At 34.4% G+C, this 16,613-nt stretch overlaps 1 protein-coding gene across 1 annotated transcript in view; it reads right to left on the bottom strand.

The window, feature by feature from the left end:
* CCDC150 (coiled-coil domain containing 150) overlaps window positions 1-16,613 on the bottom strand; it is a 77,586-nt gene that overhangs the window by 42,261 nt on the left and 18,712 nt on the right. The window contains 6 exon segments of the mRNA XM_076005769.1: window positions 7,533-7,601; window positions 8,156-8,333; window positions 8,595-8,719; window positions 10,566-10,673; window positions 13,233-13,325; window positions 15,602-15,645. Of these exon segments, the coding sequence (XP_075861884.1) occupies window positions 7,533-7,601; window positions 8,156-8,333; window positions 8,595-8,719; window positions 10,566-10,673; window positions 13,233-13,325; window positions 15,602-15,645 (617 nt within the window).

Genomic DNA, 16,613 nt, shown 5'->3' with positions numbered 1-16,613 from the left:
AAAGCAAACCTTACTGGAGCTAAGCAAATGGATTAATAGCAACTCCATAATCGCCAGAGATTTCAACACCCCACTGACGGCACGAGACAGATCCTCCAAACAGAAAATTAATAAAGAAATAATGGACTTAAACAAAACTCTAGAACAATTGGGTCTGACAGACATCTACAGAACATTCTACCCAAAATCCACTGAATATACGTTCTTCTCATCAGCTCACGGGACATTCTCTAAAATTGACCATATCCTAGGACACAAAGAAAATCTCAAGAAATTTAAAAAAATAGAAATCATACCATGTCCCTTCTCAGATCACAGTAGAATAAAACTAGAAATCAACCCTAACAGAAACTCACATTTCTACACAAAAACATGGAAATTAAACAACCTCCTACTAAATGATTACTTCGTAAATGAAGAAATCAAGACGGAAATAAAAGAGTTCTATGAAGAAAACGACAATGGAGAGACAAGTTATCAACTCCTCTGGGACACAGCTAAAGCAGTTCTGAGAGGAAAGTTTATCTCCATAAATGCCTATAACCAAAAGACAAGAATATCACAAATAGACAATCTAATGAAACGACTCAAAGAGCTGGAAAAAGAAGAACAGACCAACCCCAAACCCAGCAGAAGAAGTGAAATCAACAAGATCAAATCAGAACTAAACGAAATTGAAAACAGGGAAGCTATTCAGGAGATTAATAAAACAAAAAGTTGGTTCTTTGAAAAAATAAACAAAATTGACACATCATTGGCTAAGCTAACGAAAAGCAGAAAAGAGAAATCTCTAATAAGCTCCATCAGGAATAAAAAAGGAGATATCACAACTGATCCCAAAGAGATACAAGATACAATTTATGAATACTACAAAAATCTTTATGCACACAAACTAGAAAATGTGGAGGAAATGGACAAATTTCTAGAAACACACAGCCTTCGTAGGCTTAACCAGGAAGAAATAGATTCCTTGAACAGACCAATCTCAACAGCTGAAATAGAAACAGCAATTAAAAATCTCCCTAAAAAGAAAATTCCCGGTCCAGATGGCTTCACACCTGAATTTTACCATACTTACAAAGAAGAACTAGTACCTATCTTGCAGAAACTATTCCACAACATCGAGAAGAACGGAAACCTCCCCGACACCTTTTGTGAAGTGAATATTACTCTGATACCAAAACCAGGAAAGGATGCAACAAAAAAAGAAAACTACAGACCAATATCCCTAATGAATATAGATGCAAAAATTTTCAACAAAATCTTAGCTAACCGAATCCAGACGCTTATCAAAAAAATAATCCACCATGACCAAGTGGGCTTCATCCCAGGGAAGCAGGGATGGTTCAACATACGTAAATCTATAAATGCAATTCACCACATAAACAAAAGCAAAAACAAAGACCACATGATTCTTTCAATAGATTCAGAAAAAGCTTTTGACAAAATTCAACACCCTTTCATGATACGAACACTTAAGAAAATAGGCATAGAAGGGACATACCTAAAAATGATACAAGCCATATATGACAGACCCATAGCCAACATCATACTGAATGGGGAAAAATTGAAATCATTCCCACTTAGAACTGGAACCAGACAAGGCTGCCCACTATCTCCACTTCTGTTCAACATAGTGCTGGAAGTCTTGGCTACAGCAATCAGACAGGAAAATGGAATCAAAGGTATCCAAATAGGGGCAGAAGAGATCAAACTTTCACTGTTTGCTGATGATATGATATTGTATCTAGAAAACCCCAAGGATTCAACCAAGAAACTCCTGGAACTGATCAATGAATTTAGTAAAGTCTCAGGATACAAAATCAATACACAGAAATCAGAGGCATTCATATACGCCAACAACAATCTAATTGAGAACCAAATCAAAGACTCAATTCCCTTCACAATAGCAACAAAGAAATTAAAGTACCTAGGAATATACTTAACCAAGGAGGTAAAAGACCTCTACAGGGAGAACTATGAAACACTGAGGAAGGAAATAGCAGAGGATGTAGACAGATGGAAATCCATACCATGCTCGTGGATCGGCAGACTCAATATCATCAAAATGTCTATACTACCCAAACTGATATACAGATTCAATGCAATACCTATTAAAATCCCATCAGCATTCTTCACAGATATAGAAAAAATACTTTTACGCTTCGTATGGAACCAAAGAAGACCCCGAATATCAAGAGCAATTCTGGGCAACAAAAACAAAATGGGAGGCATTAATATGCCAAATATCAAAGTATACTACAAAGCTGTAGTAATTAAATCAATATGGTATTGGCACAAAAATAGGAATATTGACCAGTGGAACAGATGTGAGAATCCTGATATAAAACCATCCTCATATAGCCATCTAATCTTTGACAAACCAGACAAAAACATACGCTGGAGAAAAGAATCCCTCTTCAATAAATGGTGTTGGGAAAACTGGATAGCCGCCTGTAGAAGGCTAAAACAGGACCCACACCTTTCACCTCTCACAAAAACCAACTCACGCTGGATAACAGACTTAAACCTAAGGTATGAAACTATTAGAACTCTAGAGGAAAAAGTTGGAAACACTCTCCTAGACATCAGCCTGGGCAAAGAGTTTATGAAGAAGTCCCCAAAGGCAATCACAGCAGCAACAAAAATAAATAAATGGGACATGATCAAACTACAAAGCTTCTGCACAGCCAAAGAAATAGTCATGAAAGTAAACAGACAACCTACAGAATGGGAGAAAATTTTTGCATCCTATGCATCCGATAAGGGACTGATAACTAGAATATACTTAGAACTCACGAAAATTAGGAAGAAAAAATCAAATAACCCCATTAAAAAGTGGGCAAAGGACTTGAACAGAAATTTTTCTAAAGAAGACAGAAGAATGGCCAACAAACATATGAAGAAATGCTCAACATCTCTAATCATCAGGGAAATGCAAATCAAAACCACAATGAGATATCACTTAACCCCAGTGAGAATGGCCTTTATCAAAAAATCTCCAAACAATAAATGCTGGCGTGGTGGTTGCGGAGAGAGAGGAACACTCCTACACTGCTGGTGGGACTGCAAACTAGTTCAACCTCTGTGGAAACCAATATGGAGCGATACAAGTGAATCTACCATTTGATCCAGCAATCCCATTGCTGGGCATCTACCCAAATGATCCAATGACACTCTACAAAAAAGACACCTGCACTCGAATGTTTATAGCAGCACAATTCATAATTGCAAGGCTGTGGAAACAGCCCAAGTGCCCATCAATCCAAGAATGGATTAATAAAATGTGGTATATGTATACCATGGAATACTATTCAGCTCTAAGAAACAATGGTGATATAGCACATCTTATATTTTCCTGGTTAGAGCTGGAACCCATACTACTAAGTGAAGTATCCCAAGAATGGAAAAACAAGCACCAGATATATTCTCCAGCAAACTGGTATTAACTGAGTAGCATCTAAGTGGACACATAGGTACTACAGTAATAGGGTATTGGGCAGGTGGGAGGGGGGAGGGGGGCGGGTATATACATACATAATGAGTGAGATGTGCACCATCTAGGGTATGGTCATGATGGAGACTCAGACTTTTGGGGGGAGGGAGGGAAATGTGCATTTATTGAAACCTTAAAATCTGTACCCCCATAATATGCCGAAATAAAAAAAAAATAGTTCAAATATATGTTTTGTTTGTAACTCTTTTTATTACATACAAAATATAAAATAAAAGCAATGATAAGGGAATTAAAATGGCACACTAGATCTATTTGACACTAAAGGCAGCAGTAATTGAGAAACAGAGGAAAAACAAAAACACAAATACCAAAATGGCAGATGCAAATCCTACCTTAGCGGTAATTATATTGAATATAAATGAATTAAACTACTCCAATTAAATAGCAGATAGGCAAAATAAACTTTTTTGAAGATCCAACTGTATACTGTTTATAAAAGGCACATTTTAGATCCAAAGATATAAATGCACATAAAAAGATGCTCAACATCAATAGTCATTAGAAAAATGCAGATCAAAACCACAATGAGATACCATTTCACACCCATTAGGATAGCTATAATCAAAAAACAAAAATAACAAATGTTGATGAGGATGTGTAGAAATTGGAACCCTTGTACACTGCTGAGAATGTAAAATGATTTAGTGCTGTGGAAAACTGGTGATTCCTCAAAAGTTAAGCATAAAATTACCATATGACCCAGAAATTTCACTCCTAATTATATGTAACCCAATTGAAAACAGGTACTCAAATACATGTACATACAGGTTCATAGCAGTACTAATCACAACAGACAAAAGATGAAAACAATGCAAATGTCCATCCGTGGATGAACAGATAAACAAATTGTGGTGTGTATATGTACGTGTTTGTGTATACATATATACATATACACACTCGCAATACATCCCATGACTATTACTCAGCCATAAAAAGGAATGAAGTACTGATATATACTATAATGTGGATGAACCTCAAAAGCATTATGCTAAGTGAAAGAAGCCAGACATAAAAGATCACATATTGTATAATTATATTAATATGAGATATCCAGAATAGGTAAATCCATAGAGACAGAATGCAGATTGCTGATTGTCAGGGGCTGGGAGGAGGAGGAAATGGGAATGATTGCTTAATGGGTACAGGGTTTCCTTTTATGGTGATGAAAATATTTTGAAATTAGATAGAGGTGGTCATTGCACAACACTGTGACTGTACTAAACACCACTCACTGAACTGTTTACTTTAAAATGGTTTAATTTTATATTATGTGAATTTCATCTCAATTAAAAAAACACAGTAAGATACTTCACACTCACTGGAATGGGTATTAAAAATGGGGACAATAACAAATGTTGATGAGGATGTGGAGATACTGAGACTCCCATACATTGCTGGTGGGATTGTAAAATAGCACAGGCACTGTGGAAAACAGTTTGGCAGTTTCTCAAAAAGATAAACATAGAGTTACCACATGACTCTCCTGGGTTATATTAATATCTAAGACAACTGAAAGCATATGTTCACAAAAAACATTATATACAAATGTTCATAGAATAATAGCCAAAAAGTGGAACCAATCTGAATGCCCATCAACTGATAAATATAAAAAAAATACTAAAACAATTGCATATCCACCTGAAAATAAAATGGACCTTAAACTATACCTTACAAGATATATAAAACTTAACTTGAAATAGATCATAGACCTACTATTAAACTTGAAACTGTAAGACTTCCAGAGGACAACAAAGGAGAAAATCTTGGTGATCTTAGGTTAGGCAAATTTCTTAGATACGATACAAAAAGTATGATCCATAAAAATTGATCATTAGACTTTATTAAAATTTAAAACTTCTGTTTTTTGAAAGAAAATGAAAAGACAAGCTATAAAATAGAAAAAAATCTGTAAAACATATCTGATAAAATATTTGCATATATACAAATAATAATTTTAACTTAAGAATATGAATATGTTTTAAAATTCCTGAGCCCAGTAATAAAAAAACAAACAACTGAATTTCAAATGGTTAAAAGATTTGAAGAGATAATTCAATCTGCAATAGGAAATAATCACATGAAAAGATGCTCAACATTATTAGCCTTGGGATGAATGCAAATTACAACCACAATGATATACCATTACACACCAATTAGAATGGCTAAAACTGAAAGAACAGACAATACAAAGTACTGGTGGGAATGTAGAAAAACCAGAACTCATATCAGTAAGAACACAAGATAATAAAGATCCTTTGGAAAACAGTTGAGCAGTTTGTTGTGTTAAACATATATTCACCATAATATCCAAAAATCTAACTCTTGATATTTACCCAAGAGAAATAAAAATATATATGTATATGTGAATATTTATAGAGGCTTTATTTATAATTGCAAAACTCTGGAAACCACCCAATGTCCTTCAATCAGTGAATAAAGTAGCTGAGATACATATGTATATATACAATGGAACACAAAATACTGATACATACAATATGGATGAATCTCAAATGCCTTAAGCTAAATGCAAGAAGTTAGATTTAAAATGCTACATATTGGACGATTCTATTTATAAGACATTCTGAAAAAGATATAACTTTAAGGATAGAAAAATAGATTAGTAGTAGCCAAAGGATGGGTGTAGTAGAAGGGGTTGATTACAAAGGGCACAAAGAAACTTTCCGGGGTGATAGAAATATTCTGTATTTTTATTGTGGTGGTGGCTACATGATTGCATGTGTTTGTCAAAACTCATAGAACTGTACGCTAAAAACAGGTGAATTTCACTGTATGTAAATTATAATAAACCTAACTTTTAAAAAAACATAGCTTTAAAAGAATATAAATCAAAAAAATTAATTTAGACCACAAAGTGGGATTCTGTTTAAGCATTATCATTTGGCTTAATAGAACCTCTCTAAAGAGCAAGCTTCTTAGTATCTTTCAGCCCCACAAACTTAACACTTAGCCTACATTAAGATGAATGAAATCAGACAAACACAATAATGCTGTTTTTATTCTAAACAAATTCACAGCATTTGCCTTAGTCATGTTAACATTCACTAACATTTTCAAGCAAAAAGCATTAATGAATTTAATAGTAGCCACCAATTTTCCCAATTTTCAAAAGCATATTTAAGGCCAAATTGATACTGGCAAAGTCCTTGCCAGAAGTAGTCAGTTTCATTCAAGGATTTTTAGGGTGGACTATTGTCATATCATTAGATATGAATGACTAAACCAGAGGGAGCACCTGCCAGCTTGGTGGTAACTATATTTGAGCTCAGGCTCAAAATCTAGCTTTTCTCCTCTCTCCAACTGTTAAATTAAACATTTATATGTATAGATGGTAATATGAATGCCATTTGGGTGAGCCAGAACCAAAGAAACAGTTAAGGTTTGATGACTCTATCTCATACCTATTGCTGGATTTCTTGTCTAGGATAACTAACACTTCTTGATGCTCCAGATGTATTCTCTAGATGACAGTGACACACAATCTTTATTCTCCTCGAATTTTGAAACACAACAGCAATTTTCTAAAGATTGGCTTTTGTTTTATTTTAACAAGGATTTTATTTCCCTGAACATTCTACTTTTTAGAACCCAGAAAAGGGTACCTCAAAGATAAAGTGGTAAGTGCTGATAGGTACTTTGGAAGCCTAAGTTAGCTTATTTAAAAACAGACGTCAGCAATCCCTTTGCCTCTCACAGGCCCATTAGCTCACTCTCAGGGGACTTCCTGGCTAAAATACTCAGTGGACTCTAGGGCCAGAGGCAATGATGACTCACAGCAAACCCCAGATGCTCAACAAACAAATGTTCCCCAGAAGCAACCTTCTGCTGCAGTGACTGGAGTACTCTGAGTGGCATCCAGCATCGTGGCTCCCTTTTTTCCCACATCTTGGTATTCAACAAAATCACCCATCTCCTCATTAAGAAAGCTAATATAGTAGGCAGCAATATAGAAGGAAATGAAATATGAGGAAATATCAACAAATAAAAGGTAGAATACCTTGTTTTGAGCTAATTCCTTTTCCAAATTGCACTTTTCTTGTGCTATTTCTTTTTCTGTTTTATCAACCTGCCCAAAGGTGGGGGGAAAAAAAGAAATGGGTCAATTTTACAGCAGCTGACAGACTCTACTATAGCAACACATCCTGCATGTCAATTAATACCTACACTGCAGAGATAGCACATCCTCTCAGAAAAGGGGCCAATCAGGGAGTCTCTGAGGCAGAGCAGACTTCACAAATAGCCCTGAAATTAGAAAGACACGTCTGCATGTCAGACTCTGCTGGTTCCTTCCTAAGTAGGGGGACAGGGCTGTTTCCCCTTAACCTCTACTGTCCCACTCCTTCAGGGGAAATCAATTTTAAAATATGACCCCTTAACTAACATGAGGATGTGTGAATTATTGGTTACCATTCACTAATGCTGTATAAGGATACACTGTACTATTTAGCACAGACTATTTTGCTCACTAAAAGGCATAGATTAGCCACCTAAAGATTTCTTTAATGGGCAAATCAGACAAACTGCATCTGGGTTTTATTTCTTTTCTTTTACACTTAGAATACAATTTTAAAACATCACCACACCACAACTAGAAGATAGTATAAATCTGCTCATACATACCTCTCTCTGAAATCTTTCTTTCTCCTCTAGCAGAGACTTGTTCTCTTGCATTGATGCTTTCAATTCACCTTGCAATCTTGCAATTGTCAATTCTAGCAGTTCTTTTTGCACAGCTGTTCTCTTCTCAGCATCCTGTGCTTTCTGAATACACTGGTTATGCTCAAAGATTAAATGATCCCTGAAGGAAGAGAACAAGGAGATATGAAAGCTAAATGAGAGTTCTACTTTAACAGCAAAAGCAATTAAATGTTCTTATAGAACATATCTCCTGCCTAAGAACAGTTACCAAAATGTTCTAATAAAACTAGTTTCTTGAGGACACAGTCTGTTTATCTTTGTGGCTGGCCCAGCAAATGTAGAATTAAATGCTGCCATTAAAAATAAGAAACACAAATGCAAGAACAACAGATGAATAAGAAGTTACCCATAATTTACTTACAGATGTGCTTGGAGTTCGGTTTTCTCATTCTGAACAACTTGTAGTTCACTTGTGATACTGGCATGGGCTGCATCCAGCAGTAAGTTTTGTTCTTGAAATGTCTGTGTCATCATTTTCTGTTCTACCTGAGGGTTAGGGGTAATATTAAAAGTTGAGATGCCAGAAAGTCATTTGATAAGGTGTCATTAGCAGTAACTGATCAAAGACTCTGAACTAACTTACAAGAGACAAGTTTTATTTATATAAATAAAACCTCTTTTTGAAAGAATTTATTTTAATGCTCATCTCTTTGTCCTGTCCTGAGCTGACTACAATTCTATCATTTTATAACTCTATCAGCCAAGAGTCAAGATGCATTATTTACTCAGCCTACTGAAAATTTATATAACTCCTAATACCAACATATTTTTAAAAATAGAAAATTATATTAAGAATATTTTTGCTATTTTAAAATTTCAACATGTTTAATTCTAAAAAGTAAAACAATACAAATTTATATAAATATAAAATGAAAAGATCCCTTTGTCTCTACCTACAACCCCCTCTAATAATCCCACACTCACTAGGGATAATCATGTTTAATAGTTTAAATATGATTTAATAGTTTAGTTTAATAGTGTGAATTCTTTTAAAGAATATCTTAAATTGTACTCAAATATTGTTACAGCAGAAACTCTATTTTGCATGATTTATTTTCTCTGGCTCACCATTTTGGAATTATCAAAACATTTTTATACACATATACCTCTACCTATAATCTTACAAAGTTTTTGCAAATACATTACATAATAACAATTACTTTTATAAATACTTTTTAAAACACTTCTATTTAAACAATATTCAATAGTAAGGCAAACCTCACAACTTCACACTTAGTAAAATGGGATCCCACTTATGTTACATTCTAAAATTTTGAAATGTTTGCTAACAGTGGTACATATGCTACATTATTCAGTCCACTCAACTGTAAGGCCACAAAAATAGAGATTTTGTCATGTTCACCACTATAATTCTAACTAGATCTAGCACTGCACTTGCACAGAGTAAACACTCAATGTTTGTTGAATTAATGAAAAATATTTACAGAGTATTTGTTATGTGCAAAACATGTTTAGTGCTATGGGAAATAACAAAGATATATAAGATAATGTCCTTGCTTCTGGGGAGTTCACCAAAATAATAAAAGAAATGAAGCATGCACATAAATTACTACTAGAGAAGGCAGAATAGGGAGTCAGCATAATAATGATTAAAAATATTGACTCTGGGGTCACCATAGGTTTAAATCCAGTTCTATTCTAGCTAGGTGACTTTGGGCAAGTTAACTTCTCTAAAATCTCATTTTTTGTCAGCAAAATGAGGATAATACCCCTTTACATAATGACTGCTATGATTAAAGGAGGTTAACATATGTAAAAACCTTAGCACAATGCTTGGTATATAGTAAGTATGCTTTAAAAAATGAAATCTATTACTATGATAGTCTGTTTAGTGTTCTAGGAATAGAAATTGAAAGGGAAAACTCATCCTTTCTGGTTGAGATGATCCAGCTCCCTGAAAGCAACTCCAAGAATAAACAGAATTTCAAATAGATGAAGATGAAGTAAAGAGCATTCTTAACAGAGAAAATGGCATAAGCAAAATGGGAAATTGCAAGGTGTTTGAGGAAAAGGTAAGTTATTTAGGGTTAGTCTTAAGTGTTTTCCATGATTCTATAAATAATGAGATTATTACTTTTCCTAAAGTAATTGTAAAGAAAACATTAAAAAGCACTGAGTGTAAGGCCAAATCACCCCTGATGAAAACTGAAAGCCACTAATAAAAAATAAAATAATTCAGTAAGTTTTAAAAAATTTATTGTTAAAATATTTACTTATCCAGTAGGCCTGCACATTTCCTGATCTCTCAGCCAGGATGGCTTTCTGTCACCTGGTGAATGCTATTAGAAGTTCGCTACTGGTAAATGAATACCTGCAGGATGGCTTGATGGTCAGCAATGATCCTGGCTTTTTCCATATTAACAGTCTGAAGCATGCAGCTGAGCTCTGAACACTTTACGGTCAGCTGTTCATTCAAAACCTAAAACAACGTATACAGCAAGTCACAGGTCTCTCCAATAAAGAATTACTTTCATTTATGTATCTTTCTTTTTTTAAATTCAGGATATTATGGGGGTACATTTTGGTTACACAAAATATGTTTGCCTTGCCCAAGCCAGGGCTACAAGTGTGTTCTTCCTCCATACAGTGTGCCCCATTTCTATTAGCTATGGGTTTACCTCTCCCACTCCCCCACCCCCTCCCCTACCTGACTGGCACCCAGTGAGTATTACTACCATGTGAGCATCTTAGTGTTGATCAGTTAGTACCAATTTGATGGCGAGTACATGTGGTGTATGTTTTTCCATCCTTGTGATACCATACTTCGAAGGATGAGCTCAATCTCTATCCAGGATAATATAAGAAGCTCTAGATTACCATTGTTTTTTGTAGTTGAGTAGTATTCCATACAAATACCACATTTTATTAATCCGCTCATATATTGATGGGCATTTGGGTTGTTTCCGCATCTTTGCAACTGTGAATTGTGCTGCCATAAACATTCAAGTGCAGCAACATCTCTAATCATTAGAGAAATGCAAATTAAAACTACAATGAAATATCACTTAACTCCAGTGAGAATGGTTTCTATCAAAAAGTCCCAAAATAACAAATGCTGGTGTAGATGTGGAAAGATCAGAACACTCTTACTTTGCAGGTGGGACTGCAAATTAGTACAACTCCTGTGGAAAGTAATTTGGAGATACCTCAAAGAGCTAAAAATAGAAATACTACTTGATCCAGCAATCCCACTATTAGGCATCTATCCAAAGGAAAAAAAGACATTCTATAATACGTATCATTATTTTTAATGATTATGTAGTATTTTACTATGTGTATGAACCTAATTTATTTAACCTATCCTCAATTGACATTTCATTAGTTTATAAAATATTTTCAAATATTTGGAGTCAACACCCTAAATAATTCTAAATTAAAAGGAGAGATTTCCTGATATGGTGGAGCAACTGGGGCATACAGCATGTTATGATCCTCTGTTCTTCACAACTTTGAGCACTGGTCCATTAGGTCAAGACATCTGCAGAATGGAATTCACAGCCTAGCCAGTATTATAGAAATCCGTTTCCATAGTCAGATGTTGAGCATTCAGAATTGGTTAGCTGGTAACAAAAAATACGTAAGCTTCTTCACTACAAACTACAGTATTTATAAAAGTAAAATATAATTTTACCATCACAAGATTAATGTTTCAAAATAAAACAAAAATCTTTTGATCTACAGATCTATCATACATGTAGCTAATAATCCTCTTTTTTTGATACTTTGAAATCTATATCCCTGTGGAAAATATTCATCTTAATTATGAGTTAATTTTGCGAGGTAGATTGGCTTATGTTTTCATGTGAAAGTTCTTCAAGGACAAATAACTTTGAATGAGCAATAGGAAGAAACACAAAAAATAAAATGGTATGAAAGAAAAGATAAAAGATGAAAGATAATCTGGCAGGTATCATAAGTAGTAAGACTAATATAATAGTTAGGAACACATTCAGGGACATAAAGTCATACCTAGATATACAAACTATTCATCGAGGAATATCTGGGGGTGAAACAGGAAAACCCTTACTCTTTGAAAAGAATAACTAATTTTCTTTGGAGCCAGATTACCTGAACTCAAATTCCAGTTCTGCCACCTATTAGCTATGTTTCCCGAACCTCTCTGTATTTCAGCTTCCTTATCTTTAAAATGTGAATAATAAATTCTATTTCATAGGCCTATTGCAAGGATTACAATTTGTTAGTATTAATAACATAAGGTGCTTAAAATCATACCTGGAATGTAGAATGGGATCAGTGAAAATGTTAACTACTATCAGTATAGGAAGAATAGTAGTAGTTACTATTATTATTTTATTTAAAAACACATTTATTTTATATTTTATTATTAAAGAGAGGACAGCAACACTATGGTCCTAACATTGACATAATCAAATTATACCAACAGAAAAGTTATCTTAAGTGATAAACACTATTTCATTGGGCTCTATGATAAATCACTCCAGTTTGCCTGCATATTTGGTGACTCTTAAAATACATGCATATGTATACACACACACATCAGCTAAATTTGAGAACTACCATCCCACAGGAAAAGATTACATATAACGCCAAAATTTGGCAAGAATTTCTTAGGTTCCTACCATGCTATTTGCTAAGAAAATATAAAGAAAGTATAAAACATAGCCCTTGCCATTGAACTGTTTAGAAGTTTTTGTGTGGAAAAAATATATCTGTATATATTTAATGAGTAAATTAGGAAGCAAACAAAGGCAAAGTATAAACAAGTGCATGATTTAGTGGTGTATCTTGTATACGTATATGTCATGGGAATTTGAAGAGTAAAATGAGAAATGTAGTTAATTTGATAATTCTCATGGATGAAGCATCATCTCATGGAAATAAAAAGTTGGATAATGGAGATAGTACAAATTTATATAATCAGGATTATTTTTGGTTCTTAGTTCTTTAACTGAACAAAATTAAATATCCCAAAACTAGAGAAATGGTGAAGATTTACCTGTGTTTTTTCTGATGCTTCATGAAGAGATACTATTTCAGACTTCAAATATGCATTTTCTTCATGTTCCTTGTTGAAAGACATTTGAACATTCTAAAGGAAAAAACAAAAAGAATTATTCTCTTTTGCACATGTATTATGCATCTTTATAAAAATATCTGTTCTGTATTTTGGCCAGTACCAATTCAAGTCCCAATGATTTACATATGTAAGTATCTTATAAAGAATTTTTTAAAATCTTGGTATCTTCTTCCCAAACTTCTCTTTATTTGTAAATTACTTACAAAACTGTTTATTTAAAACAATGAGATACTACTACACACCTATTAGAATGGCCAAAATCGAGAACACTGACAACATCAATTGCTGGTGAAGATGGAGAGCAACAGGTATTCTCATTCACTGCTGGTGGGAATGTAAAATGGTACAGCCACTTTGGAAGATAGTTTGGTGGTTTCTTACAAAACTAAACATATTCTTACCAAATGATCCAGTAATCATGCTACTTGGTATTTACCCAAAGTAGTTGAAAATTCATGCCTACACAAAACACCTGTACACAGATATTATAGCAGCTTTATCATAATTGTCAAAACTTGAAAACAATCAAGATGTCTATCAGTAATGGATAAATTGTGGTACATCCAGACAATGGAAAATTATTCATCACTAAAAAGAAATGTGTTATCAAGCCATGAAAAGACATGGAGGAAATGTAAATGTTTATTACTAAGTGAGAGAAGCCAGTCTGAAAAGGCTGCAGACTATATGATTCCAACTATATAATATTCTGGAAAAGGTACATTTATCAAGACAGTAAAAAGTTCAGTGGTTGCCAGGGGTTGAGGGGTGGGAAGAAAGAGTAGGTGGAGCACAGATTTTTAGAGAAATGAAACTACTCTATGATACTATAATAGATAAAATATACCATAATAGTGGATATATGTCATTATACATTTATCCAAATCCATAGAATGTACAACACCAAGAGTCAACCCTAATGTAAACTATGGGCTTTGGATGATAATGATATGTTAATATAGGTTCATAAATTGTAATAATATACTACTCTGGTGCAGAATGTTGATAGTGGGGGAGGCTATGCATGTGTAAGGGAAAGGGATATGTGGTAAATCTCTGCACCTTCTGCTCAATTTTGCTGTGAACCTAAAATTCCTCTAAAAAATAAGGCTATTTTTAAAAACTGTTTATTAAACCTATTCTCATATTTGGATTCCAACTAGGAAGCATTTGCCTAAAACTATAACTTAAATATACCTAGTATCCTTATATCAAAGTTCTATTCTCTAAGATTATATATTACATATATAATTTTCCTATTAGTAGTAAGATCTTTGATTTTGAAAGAACACATTCAAGGATCTTTTAAAGGATATTTTCATCAAGGAGTACCTGAGAATGGAGCAGAAGAAAGCATCTTTGCTTTGTGGGGGGACAAAAGCTAGTTCTCTTTGAGTTGAGAGAAAGGTGACAGATGTGAGTTGTCAGTTGGGCTTTCCCTAAAAGGTACCATAAGAATGAGGAAGGACAAAGTGTAAATCCTCTCCCTACAGAGAGAGAGCCACCTTTCTTGTCTGGAGTAGAACACAGGGAAGTGCACCTATTTGTATACCCTTGACCGAAGATCCATCCTCCTCTACCAGGGAAGGTCGTCCTCTTCAACTGAGCACTCAGCTTTGGGAAGGACCCTCAAGGAGCAGTGAGAGAGGAACAGGACACCTGCCTCGCCAGCCAGATCAGTCTAATTAACCCAGTCTAATCAACCACAACCCATGTGGTGACAGATGTCACAGCCAGATCTCCCTCACAGCCAAGAACCACCTTTCTATTTTCCCAGGAGAAGCATCTCAAGAAAGATAAACATCACACAACACAGGATTAGACAGCATCCAGAAAAAGTATTCCAAATAGGATCTACCCATCAACAGGTTAATTTAGAAATGTAATAAAGATATAAAGTGTTTTTTGTTAAGTTATGATAAATATACATGACATAAAATGTAACATCCTAACCATTTTCAAAGGTACAGTTTAGTGGCATTATATACACTCACACTGTTGTGCAACCAACACCAAAAAGTTTCTTACATTTCATCAAAAAAGTTAATTTACAACAATTAGCAAAAAACACAAAGAAATCTCATTTTTATTGCCCTTTCACCTTTTCAAACCATAATAACCTGCATCAAATGATTTCTTAGTTCCTAATACACAGTATTACCCTTAATATACAATATGAAACTTTTTTTATACAGCTTTTAGGGCAATCTGGACTGTAAACCAACATTAATGAGGACACAGGACTTAGTGAAGAAAGACCATCTCTTCTCTACAACCTCACCACTTACCTTGTTTTCTTCAACCAACTTGGAAATGATGTCATCTCTAGAAACTAAAAACAGAAAGTCCATATAACTATAGTGATAACTTGCTACATTGAAATCATATGGTATTGTTTTCCCTGAGAAGCTTTACATTTTTTTTAGTCTATGTATTTTAGAAATAAGGAGAACCCAGGTATTTCTATCATATTTTTATGCACTGAAAACTAGTCCACAGTGATTCACAATGGCAGATGAGGTTGCATGTTACTCAGTGCATAGATTATAAGTCTCTGAGGGATTTTAAGCGGGAGAGGAACATGATCAAAAGACTTTTGTTAGAGAGATCACTCTAACACAGGTTTGATAAAGGCACAAAGATCAGTTTAATAGCTGTTGCAGTAACTGAAGTATAAAACAATGAGGGCTGGCTCTGACTGGTAATGACAATGGAGATACAGGGGAAAAACGGACCTGTAAAATAGTAAGCAGAGAGGATTGTCAGGGCTTGGTGGCTTATTGGTGGGGTAAAAGCAAAAGATGAATGAGGGACAACATCTAGCATTCAGACTTGGGCAGCAGCATGGATAGTGGATTCTTCAACTATACAAGGCAAGGAGAAGGTTTAGGGGCTAGAATGAGTAAGAATAAGTGAAATACTTAGTTTTCCATGTGTTTTGATGTATCTGCAGGGCATTCAAATACAGATGTCTAGTTGGCAGTAAGATACTGGTCTAGAGCTCAGGAGCAGGATTTTGTGTAGAAAAAATAGATTTGAAACCACTTAGAGTACATATAGTGAAATGAAAAACAAATACAGAAAATTGTGGAACAGTCTGGCAATGTATACTAGTAGCCAAAAGATGTAAACTTTTTCTGAGTAATGTTTTGACTTCATAGAAAAATTCACAGTGATCTATTCGTTTTGTTGAACTTAAATATTCTAAAGCCAGAAAGTTATAAAACACATAAAAACTTGTATCTTAATAGAATATACCTTAGAAAACTATACTTTTTGAACACATGAATCCACAATTCA

This window comes from Microcebus murinus, chromosome 8 (assembly GCF_040939455.1).
Source record: "Microcebus murinus isolate Inina chromosome 8, M.murinus_Inina_mat1.0, whole genome shotgun sequence".
NCBI classification, from domain to species: Eukaryota; Metazoa; Chordata; class Mammalia; order Primates; family Cheirogaleidae; genus Microcebus; species Microcebus murinus.
Note: the sequence above shows the minus strand (reverse complement) of the source record. Positions and strands in the feature narration are given on the sequence as shown.